The sequence below is a fragment of the Typopeltis vanoorti genome, chromosome 3 (assembly GCF_054136105.1).
Source record: "Typopeltis vanoorti isolate ZY-2024b chromosome 3, IOZ_Tvanoo_1.0, whole genome shotgun sequence".
In the NCBI taxonomy this organism is placed as follows: Eukaryota; Metazoa; Arthropoda; class Arachnida; order Uropygi; family Thelyphonidae; genus Typopeltis; species Typopeltis vanoorti.
Genome location: NC_143551.1, coordinates 70,024,606 through 70,036,745, shown reverse-complemented (window position 1 = coordinate 70,036,745; position 12,140 = coordinate 70,024,606). Strand labels below are relative to the sequence as shown.

At 33.8% G+C, this 12,140-nt stretch overlaps 1 protein-coding gene across 4 annotated transcripts in view; it reads left to right on the top strand.

Moving 5' to 3' along the window:
- Window positions 1-12,140, top strand: part of Mi-2 (chromodomain-helicase-DNA-binding protein Mi-2 homolog) — a 692,327-nt gene that overhangs the window by 245,363 nt on the left and 434,824 nt on the right. For all 4 annotated transcript variants that reach the window (XM_090390662.1, XM_090390660.1, XM_090390659.1 and 1 more), the window contains one exon: window positions 9,380-9,518. In XM_090390662.1, the coding sequence (XP_090246788.1) occupies window positions 9,380-9,518 (139 nt within the window). The remainder of the gene's footprint in view (window positions 1-9,379; window positions 9,519-12,140) is intronic.

The following is a 12,140-nucleotide window of genomic DNA, read 5'->3' as shown; positions in this document are numbered from 1 at the left end:
GTGTGGGGAAAATGTCCTGAGTTTTCGGCACATCGACATTGGTATGTAAGGAAGATACATCAAAAGAAGAGACAGAAAATTCTCAGTTAGTTTGGTAATTTGTTTTATATGTTTGTAGAGCTTGTCATTATATTTAGTCATACGTTATGAATTTTTTAGTAATGGCTTGATAAGTTGAGAAATAAATTTGGATAAGGGGACTGTTGTGATAATGTGTTTGTATGAAATTATTGGGCATATAAGGTAGCCTGGTTTATGTATCTTAATTTCTCAAAAAATATTAAGAAAATGACTATTATAGGGAGCTTTCATGATTTTTTTTTAAAATAGTGTATTAAATTCTTCTTTAAGTTGATATAAGAGTTTTTCAGTTTGTTTTATAATGTGTAGGTAAGGTTTTCTGTAATTATTTTATAAGTTGGCATCATTGCGACATTTAAAATTTTATTGTGGGTAATCAATTTTACAGTGGTAATTTGCCTTTATAAGACTTAATTATATGGTAAATAGGTTATAATAAGCTTTTGATTTGCTATTTACGTCATGACTGCTTATATTCTGTTTTATTACAACTCACATGAAGAGCATGATTAATGTTATCAGAAATGCTTCATGCTTGATATTGAAGTTGAGAAAGAGAGAGGTTGCTTTCAAATTAATTTTGAGGTTTTATTTTACATGACTTAATGAGATTAACAATTTTTGAGAAAAAATATTTTAATTAAGTGCATCATTAATTAGTTCTCAAAAATGGTGTATTCCATACAGTCTTACAAGATACAATCCTGTCTAGTCATCATTGGTCATTAAAGCAAAGAGTGCTAAAACTTATCTGTTTTTTCAGGTGGTAGAAACATGATGCAGTCAGAGTTACATATCAGTACTTGATGGTATAAAAAGCCCTCAAAAAAAACATATGGAAAGGTAGCTGGAGTAGATAATAATCAACAAAAAAGCCCAAATATAGAGGTGTATAAAAGTTTTGAGCAGCTGCACTGCATAATTCAGAATGTTTGGTCAGAAATTTCAGATGATTAGATTTTGTAGATGGATACCCATCTGGGTACTATCATAATATTCTGTGCCCTTCTTGAGGGTATACTAAATTAGAACATTTTTCATTATAAACTTTCACTAACACATTCTCCAGCTGTGGCACCTATCTCGATTCATCATCATCATCAAATTCCTGCCATGTACCCTCAAGGGGTGTACAGGATATGATAGTACTACATGAAAAAAATTACATCATTACTTAACTTCCTATCTACAATTTTCCTCCAAATCAGTGTGTTACTTGTCAAGACTCCAATATTATCAGATCTTATATTTCTATCGTCTAAGGCACTTTGTACCATATCAATCCACCTATATCTTGGTCTTCCTCTGGGTCGTTTTCCTGCCAACCTGGCAGAGAACACTTGTTTTGCTAATCTTTCTTCGCCCATTCTGTTTAAGTGACCATACCACCTGAGATTAGCTCTGCTAATGCATTCCTGGATGCTGACAATGTCAAGTTCTTTCCTAATATCCTCATTTTTAATATGATATTGCCATTGATGCCATCTGTTCACGCCTATAATCTTTCTCAGGACTCTCATATCTGCAGTCTCTAGTCTTTGGTCGAGTGTTTTACTTCTGACCCAGCTCTCAGATCCATAAGTTAAAACTGGTTTGAACACTGTCTTGTATACAGCTAATTTAGTGTTCCGACTAATTTCTCTCTTATTCCATATGAATTTATTCAATTGACTTCCCACCATACCAGCTTTGCTGATTCTGTTGTCTATTTCTATATTTAATTTACCATCTTCAGTAAAAATCGTGCCAAAGTAGCTGAAATGTTTTACTTGTTCCACAGGTTCTCCATTCACAACACAGTTGACATTTTCAATGATTCTGCCTATTTTCATTGTCTTTGTCTTTTTATTGCTGACCTTCATACCATATCTATTACAACAGTTATTCAATTTAGTCAGAGAATCTTGCAGACTTGTAGCAGATTTATTTAGAAGTATAACATCATCTGCATAAAGCAAAGAGCTGACATTAACATCTCCAATTTTGATATCATTTAATACCACTTTCCTTCATAATGTGATCCATATAGATAATGAATAACAGGGGGGGATAATGTACATCCTTGTCTCACACCAGATTTAACATTAAACCATCTTCCTGTACTTCCTTCAATTCTAACTGCTGACTTACAACTCAAATAAAGACTAAGTATTGCTTGATATAATGCCCCATTGACACCATATAACTATAGCGTATTGAATAGCTTCTCTCTTGGCACCTTGTCATATGCCTTTTCCAAATCGACAAAACTTAAATACAGATCTTTGTTACATTCCCATGCTTTCTTGACTATTTGTCGTAAAGTGAAGATCTGATCCTGACAGGCTCTATTTGGCCTGAATCCAGCTTGTTCTTCACCAAGCTTATCTTCCACAATTCTTCTCAGCCGTTTCTCAAATATACTTGCATAGATCTTGCCAGGAACACTCAGTAGGGAAATACCTCTGTAATTCTCACATTCAGTTTTATTTCCCTTTTTATATATGGGTACTATGAGAGCTCTACTCCAATCATTGGGAATTTGTCCCTCTGTCTAGGCTTTCTGAACTATGCAGTGCAGCCACTGTAAGACTCTTATACCACCATACTTCAGCATTTCTGGTCGAATATCATCTACTCCTGCTGCTTTACACATTTCAAGCCTTTGATGGCTTTTTCTACTTCAAGTATGGATATGTATTCCAGACTGCATGCCTGTCAGTGTTTTTTACCAATGTGCTGTCATCACTGCTTGTTTCATTTAGCAGTTTTTCAAAGTAATTACTCCATACTTCAAGGATATCTTTTTCTTCCATTTTCATGATGTCACCTTTGTCATCTCTAACTCCTTTTACAGCACTCTTTCCTCCATTCATAAGCTTTTTCAACAACCTCCAGAATATTTTGCCACCTTCTTGATATTTACTTTCTATATTCTTGCTAAAGTCCTCCCATGACTTTTGTTTAGCTAGTTTTACACAGTGTTTAGCATTCTTGCGTTTGTCTCTGTATTCGGTAAGAGCACAAGCTGACTTATTAGCCAGGAACTTTTGATATGCTTTCTTCTTTTCATTCACTGCCTCTTTAACTTCCTGTGTCCACCATGGAGTTCTAATTTTTCTATCCTTGCAGACAACTTCACCACATGCCTCTCTAGCTGAATCTCTAAGGTTTGGTTCCTGTTCTCAAATTCTTTCATTTTTTTTTCGATAATCTTTGTGTATTTTAGTCTACAGTTCACATCTGAGAGATACTCAAACTTTTATTTGCTTTAAAACTTTCTTACATGTCATTCTTTTCCATATGAAATTCAGTTTTATCCTGCACAAGACTATATAGTGATCACTTCCAATTTCAAATCCTCTGTACATTCTGGTGTCCTGCACCAGGGAGAAAACATCACTATCAACAATAACATAGTCAATGAGACTTTTCTTATTCCTTGCCTCTTCTCTCCATGTGAATTTGTGCACATTTTTATGTTGGTACATGGTGTTAGTAATAACCAGTCCATGTCCTGAGCAGAAATCCAACAGATATATATTGTTCCCGCCGACAAAAGGTTAGTTGTAAATGTATAGTGCATTCATATCATGGGCAGGCTAAGGATTTTTTTTTTTCATTTATATATATATATATATATATATATATATATAATATTTTTAATTATTTTTTTTTTAGTATTTTTGACTTATTTTTTTTTAGAAAGTCCAAAAACTCTGCTCTAGGGACAAATATGGAACTTGGAAAAAGTTCCATGTTTGGTCAAAGATAAAATATGATAATTTATTGTGTTTGATAGATTACACTGGCCAACAAAAAAAAAATTTTTTTTCTGCTGATTATGATCTGACACTTGTTTTTTACTAATTTGGGTGCACTGATTTCAAATATCAAACCCATCTTTCTCTATCACGTTAGGTTTGTCCTCTATGGCATTTTCTTTTTGCTAATTTGTAAGTTTTTGATAGTTTTAAGGAGGCAGTACTATTTAGAGGATCAAAAAAATCGATTTTTTAATATTATTTTCTGAAAGTATGTACTTTTAAAAATCTGTTCCTAACTTTTTATCAAGAAATTCGAAAAATTACCGAAGATATAGCCTATTATTCAAAAAGGTGCACAGATCAGAATCAGAGCGATCATCGCTCTCGCTTGTTAGTAAATGAATAGATGCGTAAGAACCTGCAACGGCATGTACTGGCTCTTTGAATGCGAGAGAGGCCGATAACCCACCTAATCCTATTAGGTGATGAAAAGTAGGCGATGACAACTGCCTAAAACAAATGAATGCTACATGCGTCATAGCGGACAAAGAACGATCGAAATCAGTCAGTCGTTAATCGATCGTGAAAGCATGATGAGCGCTTATAAAGTTTCAATAAAGTCTCGGGTTTTTTTTGTCTTGTTAATTGCATGTTAGTCGGCAGTGAAGAAAATACATCATGTCTACTACTCGAAAATGTGTCAATAGTGTAGATTCCTTCTGCTACATTTGTGTCAGCTTTACTGTTCCCAGTCAAAGGACAAATATCACTGATTTCTTTAAGAAAGTGTACTTTGTATACTTTGACGTAAAACTTGCAGATCAGGACAATTCATGGGCTCTAAATAAAGTGTGTAAGTCATGTGTAGAAAATTTACAACAGTGGTGCAAGGGAAAAACGCCAAAAATTAGCTTTTGGCATTCCAATGATTTGCCGTGAACCGAAAAATCACGTAGATGATTGCTATTTTTGTTTAGTTCAGACTTCTGGTTATAATAAGAAGAATAAGAAAAAAATTGTGTATCCAAATCTCAACTCAGCAATTTGGCCAGTTGCTCATTCCAATGAAATAGCCGTGCAATTTATAAAGGACTTCCTTTACTTGAGAACGAGCATGATCGGAATATGCCAGATGTTCTTGAGGAGCAAGATCCGGATGTTGATTTAGACAATGAAAATTTAATTTCTAGTTCTGGACCGCACCGTTTTACTCAAGCGGAATTGAATGACTTAGTAAGATCTTTGGGCCTATCAAAGGAATCATCGGAATTGCTAGCTTCAAGATTAAATGAAAAAACTTATTGGAGCAAGATACCAAGATAACTTTTTATCGTAGCAGGGAAAGTAATCTTGTACAATATTTTAAACCAGAGTGTGGGTTTGTTTACTGTAACAATGTGTCAGGTTTACTAACTGAAATGAGTGTTGTACAATATCATCCAAATGAGTGGCGTTTATTTATCGACAGTTCAAGCAGAAGTCTCAAATGTGTCTTACTACACAATGGGAATGTATATGGCTCAATTCCTATTGGCTATTCAGTCCACTTAAAGGAAACATATGAGGACATTAAAAAGGTTCTGAAGTTATTAATATATACAGACCATAACTGGATCATCTGTGTGGATCTTAAAATGGTGAACTTTTTACTTGGCTTTCAAAGAGGATATACAAAGTTTCCGTGTTTTCTATGCTTCTGGGATGACTATAAATAGTCATGCTAGAAACCAACACTGGAGTCAGAAACATTGGCGTCTTAGAATATCCTTAAATGTTGGAGAAGAAAATGTTATAAATCAATCTTTAATCAACAGAGAAAAAATCATTTTTCCACCTCTACACATCAAACTAGGTCTTATGAAGCAGTATGTTAAAGCTTTAGATTTACAAGGTGACTGTTTCCAATACATATGTGAAAAATTTCCACAACTTAGTTATGAAAAAATTAAAGCCAGTGTATTTGATGGACCGCAAATTAGAACTTTAATGAGAGACCCAAATTTCATCAACTCTATGAACGAAATTGAGAAAGAGGCCTGGACTTCATTTACGATGGTTGCGAATAATTTTCTTGGAAACAAAAAAGCGTGCAATTACAAAGATCTAGTGGAAACAATGCTTGAAAATTTCCAGCGCCTAGGTTGCAACATGAGCATAAAGCTTCATTTCCTATACAGTCATCTTGATAGATTTCCCGAGAATTTAGGTGCTGTAAGCGATGAACAAGGTGAAAGATTTCATCAAGACTTAAAAACTATGGAAGATCAGTACTGAGGAAGATGGGATTCTCACATGATGGCCGACTACTGTTGGAGTATTCAAAGGGATTGCCAAAACAGAACACACAGCAGAAATTGCTACAAACAAAAATTTATTCCCTGAAACTCATGTGTAAGTAAAATTGTTATTTTTTTATAAATATTCTTGTAATTTTTAATGAATATTGTTAAGTAGTTATGTATCTAATTATCGGCCTCTCTCGCATTCAAAGCACCAGTACGTGCTGTTGTAGGTTCTTACGCATTTATTCGTTTACTAACAAGCGAGAGTGGTGTGCGCTCCGATTCTGATCTGCGCACCGCTTTGAATAATAGGCTATATCTTCGGGAATTTTTCGAATTTCTTGATAAAAAGTTAGGAACAGATTTTTAAAAGTACATACTTTCAGAAAATAATATTGAAAAATCGATTTTTTTGATCCTCTAAATAGTACTGCCTCCTTAAAACTATCAAAAACTTACAAATTAGCAAAAAGAAAATACCATAGAGGACAAATCTGATGTGATAGAGAAAAATGGGTTTGATATTTGTAATCAGCACACCCAAATTAGTAAAAAACAAGTCTCATATAAAAGTCAGCAAAAATTGTGTTGGACTGTGTTATTATTACTCTCATTATCAGCCTTCTACCTTAACACCTCAGTCAATCTAGAGTAGCAACTCCATAAATTCTCGAGTTACCAAATTCATACTTTTATACCTCCACAGTACATGACACTGCCAAATATGTTTGACATTGGTTTTATGCTTGTGAGGGGGGAAAAACAGTATGCCTGTAAGGACACCACATTCACTATCTGTGACCAACTGACTGTGGGAGAAAAAAATGAACAGCAGATGGCCAATATACATCACTACATGACTAAATCAAAGCACTTAGAGAGGAAGAAGGTAATCATATATTATCTTCTTCCTAGATTTCATTCATCACATTATTTATTTATTTATTTTTATGTACATACACAAACATACAACAGTAATATTGACATATTCATCAGTCCTAAATTAGTATCATTCATCATAAACATAAATTAACATATCCTTCAGCCCCAACAACTACCTGATTCTTTCTTAAAGTTATATAAATTTTCAATAACCTATTGTCAAGAGCAGTGAAAAATTGCAGGGAAAACTCTAGCGGTGTAAAATTAACTTCATGTGCTTGTGCTAACTATCATCTTATATTTTTTGTTATTATAGGTCTAACTCACTCAAGTGTAATGAACTCCTGCTATCCATTCTTTTATATAGCACAGTCATGGGGATGTTGTATGATTTTCTCCTTTGATTACCATATAGATCATCTGAACATCAAGACCATATCAAACCTCACAATCTGGCCTTGCACAACATGGAATTGAAAATGCTAACCAAAGGATCTAGTGGCAATGTTTTATGTATATATGTAAACATGAATGTTTATATGAAGAAAGTCTGAAGTTTTACTTCATAGATCTATAAGATTAGGTCTATGAAGTAAGACTTCAGACTTTCTTCATCCAGTCATAATCATTGTGATTATGACTGGCTCACTATTCAAGAAGTTTGTAACTGTTATTCTCAATTGTATTAAATAAATTTATTTCTTATATAATTTAATTTAATTAATTTTAATTTCAGCCCAATAATTTTAATCCATAAACATGCAATACCTACAGAGAGAGATTCCAATTTAAGCATGTACTCTACTGTTTTCTAATTCAATTATTATTGTTTAATAATTGTACTGATGATGTCATATGATACATAAGATGAAATATTTGCATCATAAAATTTATTTTACTGTGGCATACGTGTTATGCTATAGTTAAGGATCCAAAATTCGGTTGACAACAATGGTATTATCTTTGATGGACAGCACAGATTTGCTTAAAAGACGATCATGTTTTAGTAATCTACTTACTTATTACAATAAAGCCACAGTAGCATTGGACATGGGAAGATGGACATACATACAGTAGCATACTTAGACTTTGCAAAGTCTTTTGATAGATTACCTCATGATAAGTTGATAGTCACACTAGAGCAGATGGGGTTGGTTATTAGACTAGTGCATTGGATTAGAGATTGGTTGTGTGATAGATATGAACAAGTTGTGTATGGTGGAGCAATATCTCAGAAGAGGAAAGTCACTAGTGGGGTGCCGCGGAGGTCTGTTTTAGGGCTATTGCTGTTTAACCTGTATGTTAATTGGGGAAGATTTGAATGTGGATATTCAGTTGTTTGCAGATGATGCAAAGTTGGGATGAACCATACTATGATGAGTAGAGCAGATATTGTGACCTTACAAGAAGACTTGATGAATAGACTGAGTGGGAATGCCAGTTGGATGTTGTAAAATGTAAGGTTTTAAAATTTGGACAACAAAGATGGGATGTGGAATTTACTCTTAGTGGGTATATATTTTTGGAGGTCAAGGAAATAAGAGATCTTAGGGTAATGATGGATAAGGATCTAAAATTTAGAGAACATATTTCCAAAATTGTGAAGGCAACACAACAATTCGGTCACTGACTTGTCCATTAATAAGGTTCTGATTAGGCCACATATGGACTTGGACTGCTGTGCACAGGATGTGAACAAAGGATGAAGAGATGTTGGAGGAGAATCCAGAGGCAATCGGCTAAAATAGTTTCTGATCTCTGGAATGTTGAATATAAAGAAAGGTTGAGATGATGCAATTTGCAGAGTCTAGTGGATAGGAGGAAGAGGAGTGATATGATAGAGATGTTCTGGTTGGTAAGAGGTTGTTATAGGATTAATGTTGAAGAGGTTTTTCATAAAATGGGAGATTGGGAGAGAAAAAGAGGTCATACCTGGAAGATGTATAAGGAGGATGTGAGCAAGGGAGTGAGAAGTAAATTTTTTGCGTGGAGAGTTGTGAATAATTGGAATGCATTGACTGAAAGTATGGTGTCTGCAGAGAATTTGAATATGTTTAAATCATGGTATGATGAGCTGTGTGTATGACAAAATGATCTCCTAGATAATTTAGTGATTCCATAGGGTCTTAGGATAATAATTATTAGACACTTTGATGTCAAGAAAATTCTTGTTAAGTGATATAATTATATTCATTATAATTCTTTAACATTGTCTAAGTATGAATCCTTATCCATATCGACACACCCATTGCACAGAAATGATTTCAAGATACCATTAAATAATTGTAAAGAAAATCTTTTTTTTTTTCTTGTTTAGTTTTAACTGAATTTTGATGTTCTGTTCTGGAATAGTCAGTTTCAAATAACATTTTTGATTATTTTAATCAGGAATGCAGCAGAAGCTGCAGTGGGAAAGAAGGCATCTAGTAAAAGTAAATCTAGCAAAGGAAAGAAAAACAAGGATAAAGATTTAAAAGATGAAGATGGTAAAAGAGTGACTCCGCCACCTGAAAAACCTATTATTGATGTGAGTTATATTTTCAGAGTATTATGCTATGATTTTTATTATATTCTGTAAGTAATGGAACTATTTATTTTTTAAATAGTTTATTTAAAAAATAAATAGTTTTATTAAATTTATTAAAGCTCATTATTGCATTTATATGTTTGTTAATCTGTTTTATCTTTGCATTCCTACCTGTTTTCAAATGGGAAAGTTTTTGCTAATACTCTTGTTTAGCAGTTATATAGTTAGAGTATGTTATCTACAGAATCATTCATTGTTCATTTTTATAGTTAACATCCAGATATAATTAACATAATATCTGTAGAGATTTTATATTTTAAAGAAAATTCCATAGTGCCTGCTTTATTCAGCTACAATTATACAGATTCTTATGCATAATGTAAGCATTAATGATGAGAGTTGAATATTATGGATCAAATCGAGATAATTGGGAATGTGCAGTTCTGCACATTCCTATATTAAATGTGCAGAACTAACTAGTCATTCTCTCATAAAATTAATGTTACAAATTTTCCATGAGATTGGGCTGACAGTGTGGAACTTGATAGATTAAATTATATTTTATATTTGTTGGAATCCTAAGTATGTTATCCTAAGACCCTATGGAATCACTGACTTATCTAGGAGGTCCATTTTGTTATACAATACAGCTTATCATACCATGCCTTAAACACATTCAAATTCTCTGCTGACACAGAGAATATAATTATATAATAACAATATAATTTCTAATTATATTGTTACACAACATAATTAGAAATATATACACGTTTGCACAAGAATAATGTTTAATTTGCCAAATATTTCGGTCTGAATATTACAGACCATCTTCAGTGGCTACATAGGAATAGTTTTAGAAAACAAAGTGGAATACGAACAATTGATCATTCACACATAGAACGACCCACGTGATGTCATATTGCTACGTATTAGAAGAGTAAACATTTTTAAAGTCATAATTAAAGATATTAATTCAGAAATTCATATAATAATCTTAAATAACATTAGACTAATATAGGAAATTTAAAAAAAAAATTAATGTGTCATCCTGATTAAACTTTCCCAAATTTTTGATATAGATATACAGTCATTATGATTCAAGTTAGGACATTGAAGTAAGGCCTCCACACTTTCTTTAAATAAATGTTCAAATTTGTAGCGACATCTGTTTAGGAGGAGAGGCTTGGACCAGAGGATGTTATGGCTTGTTTCTAATCCATGCTTAGCTAATCCAGATTTCTCAGGTTTGTTGTATTGAATTGATGACTGATGCTCTTGAATTCTTTTTTCTATAGAACGTCCAGTTTGTTCAAAGTAGGAAAGATTACAGTTACACGGAACTTGATACACACCAGGTAGACATAGTTGAATGTTTATCTTTAGAAGAAGGAAAATGGGTGGATAATTTGTTAATAGGTGTATAAGTAGCTGTTAAATCATATTTCTTCAGAATTCTTGAAATTGGTTCTGAAATCCCGGAAACGTAAGGAATTGGAACTCGACGTATTGAATCTTTGCTGTTCTGTGTTGGATTGTAAGAATCGAAAAGATGTTGTGTACTCTTTTCAGATATGCCATTTAGTTTCATGTGATGTTTGATAGTCAAAAGTTCTTTTTGTAATAAATGAGAAGTTGAACAGTTAGTTTTGGCTCGTCGGATTAAACATTTTATGATTCCTGTTTTTGACAAGGATGATGAGCAGATTCTTTGAGAATATAACGACCTGTGAAAGGTCTACCAGGTGTGTATCAAGTTCCTTGTAATTGTAATCTTTCCTACTTTGGACAAACTGGACATTCTATAAAAAAAAAGAATTCAAGAGCATCAGTCATCAATTCAACACAACAAACCTGAGAAATCTGGATTAGCTCAGCATGGATTAGAAACGAGCCACAACATCCTTTGGTCCAAGACTCTCCTCCTACACAGATGTTGCTACAAATTTGAACGTTTATTTAAAGAAAGTGTGGAGGCCTTACTCATTCCTCATCTCTTCTCCTTTATGGCATCGCACAGTTTGTTCAGGAGTGAAGCATACTATTCTGCATTCATGGTGATATCCCTTTCCTTGAATCAAGTGAATTCCCCAGAAATCCCAAAAGATTGTTGTTATAATCTTCTTGGTTTAGAGTGACCTTGGCTTCTTCTCTGCCTGGTTTGCACCACTCCATGGATTCCCTTTCAGAAAGAGGATCATAATAAAGGACTATGGTTTCATCCTCAGTGACAATGGATTCAGTATTTCTCTTTGATTCCCTTGGCAAAGCTCTAAAAACTTGTGAGAACAGGTCACATGATGCATGAATTGAAGAGAGAGGTCGTGGCACCCACCTTGCACTGATCTTTGTCATGTGAAGCTTCTTGTGAATGATGCAAATGATGTTGTTACAGAAAGCCCCAATCTTGCTGAGATTTCTTTGAGTTTGAGCTGTCTGTATTGAGCAGTTCTTCCTTAACAAGAGAGATATTTTTCTCAGTCATCACTTCCACAGGTCGACCATCACAAGGATCATCTTAAATGTTCTCTCTTCCTAGGCAAAACTGTTTCGCCCATTCCTTCATGGTGGAATTTGAAGGAGAAGCTCCCCCATAAACACCATCCAATCACTGTTTGATAGCAC